This window comes from Rhinatrema bivittatum, chromosome 14 (assembly GCF_901001135.1).
Source record: "Rhinatrema bivittatum chromosome 14, aRhiBiv1.1, whole genome shotgun sequence".
In the NCBI taxonomy this organism is placed as follows: domain Eukaryota; kingdom Metazoa; phylum Chordata; class Amphibia; order Gymnophiona; family Rhinatrematidae; genus Rhinatrema; species Rhinatrema bivittatum.
In genome coordinates this window covers 47,646,749-47,648,925 of record NC_042628.1, presented here as the reverse complement: position 1 = coordinate 47,648,925, position 2,177 = coordinate 47,646,749, and the positions used below count along the sequence as shown (strand labels likewise).

General features: G+C 49.3%; 1 protein-coding gene across 1 annotated transcript; it reads left to right on the top strand.

Moving 5' to 3' along the window:
- The first annotated feature begins 350 nt into the window (after positions 1 to 350).
- LOC115076133 lies at positions 351 to 1,169 on the top strand. Its single transcript, XM_029577263.1, has one exon. The coding sequence runs from the start codon at positions 351 to 353 to the stop codon at positions 1,167 to 1,169; it is 819 nt and encodes a 272-aa protein (XP_029433123.1).
- Positions 1,170 to 2,177: the final 1,008 nt, after the last annotated feature.

The window sequence follows — 2,177 nt, the reverse complement described above, 5'->3', positions numbered from 1 at the left end:
CTGATGCTCCAATGCTGCACCCCAAGCCTAAGCTTTTCCACCCCAGGTAAAATAACAAATGGTGACTGTTAGCGGCTACTTCTGGGAAATGCCTGAAGATCCTGAGAAGAGTTGCCCACTTTAGGCCTTTTTCATGCTTGCAGCTGTAAGCATATGGAGCTCACATGGGATTATGTAGGGAAAGGAGCTCATGAGACCTAACCCACCAATGCACTCTGCTGCCAGGAATGCTTTGCAGCTACTTAATGCGACAGGTGCAATAGTTCAGATGCACTACAGGCTGTAACGCTGCTATTTTTCTTTTTGCAGTTCATGCTCTCCTCCTTTCTGTGGGTAAGCTGCAAGAACCAATGGCTGCTGGGCTGATTGGGAAATGTGCAGAGCTCCGACTGCCCACCTCCTTCCAACACGCTTTCCTTCCCCAAGACACAGGCTTTCAATATGCCTCTGAGGAAGAGGAAGAAGAAGAAGAGCTGGAGGAGACAGAATCAGAGGGCAGTTCCTCTTGCCAGGCTTTGGAGGTAGAGGGCTCTTTGGCTGAGTATGGGCAGAGTGGCACTGAGATGACTCTGCAGTTGCTGAGGTTCTCTGAACTCATCAGCTGCGATATCCAAAGGTACTTTGGAAGGAAGACCAAGGAGGAAGATCCTGACGCTTGCAACATCTATGAGGATCATGTCTCGTGCAGCAAGTCAGGACGGGAGCAGTACTATGCGGACTTGGTGCGGATTGCACAAAATGGGGATGGGGAGGATGAAGACCAGAGCACCCCACTTCTGACCTGCGCGGAGTTGGACTGTCAAGTCTTGAAGTCTGTCTGCGGTAAAGACGGGACTCAGAAGCTGGGCCCATTGGCTGAGCTCTTCGAGTACGGCTTGCACAGGTATGTGAAGCAGGGGGTCTGTACTAGCAGGGAGGGCCAGAAGCACAGACTGGGCAAGAAGTATGCTCATGTGGTGCCCATGCATAAGAGGAAGCTCCCCCTCTCCTTCTGGAAGGAGCCTTCGCCAGCTAAGCCCTGCATCATCAACACAAGCACACCGGACTTCAGCGACCTCTTGGCCAACTGGACATCAGAAACGAATCCTGAGCTCATGGGTGGTAGCAGAGATCCAGCTAGTGACATGAACCATCAGGCCCTGGGAGAGGAGCATTTCCATGGAATGTGAGCTCTCAGGGCCGTGGAAGAGACGCATTTCCACAGGACAGGAATCTGGGAAAAGAGCACTTCCTCAGAACATGAGCTCGCAGGACACAACTGGGAGAAATGCATTGCTACGAAGCGTAAGCTCTCAGGACACAACTGCACCAGCTAACACCCTGGCTCTGACACGGATCCAGAATGTACAGACACTGGTGTGGCAAGGGTCTGTGTGTGTGTGTAAAACAGCATCTACAGATACATCCAATCCCTCTCACCTTATCCAATCTTATCCAGCCTTGTTCGCCACAAACCCATTACTACTAAGAGAAACAATCAGACACTCCCATTAGCTTTGCCACCTTATCCCATTGTGATGCTGCACTGGTTTTTTGCCCCATTGCATGCATGGACTTGTAGTTCTGATTTTCCCATTGATTTCCCTAAGGAAGTCAGAACTACACTTCCATGTGCGCTTTGTGGATAACACTAATACTGGACTGGCCTTTTCGCTTGACTTGAGATGAGACAGGAACCCTAAGCCCCGTGCCAACGTCCTCAGACAAGCACCACCCATAACACAAAGTTTAAAAGCCTGAAATGTCAGAGAACAACTCTGCAGTCACTTTCGGCACGGAAAAGCTTCATGAGTTATAAAATTGGAAGGTGGCTGGGTCACAGTTTAGGGGGCTTGAGGATATTCGTAAACAGGAAACACCTGGCTTGTAGGTTATAAACCATCAAATTCTGAAAAATGATAATATTAAGCACCAGTGCACATAGTACCGTACAAGAAGGTCGATGTGATTCTAGGGTCCTCGGACCTGGAGCCAGTGTAGGATCATGGCACAAGCTACCTAAGCTTAGGGCCTCAGATTATGAGGGGCTTCTAAAAAAAAATACTAAATGTCAAGTTTTACATTTTTTTTGATAATGCTTAAAGCTGACATGGCTTAGGGCCTCAGCATGTCTTAATCTGGCCCTGGCGTTATGGGACTGGTTTAAGCTCAGAGGGAGTGGTGCTGTGTCCTACCCT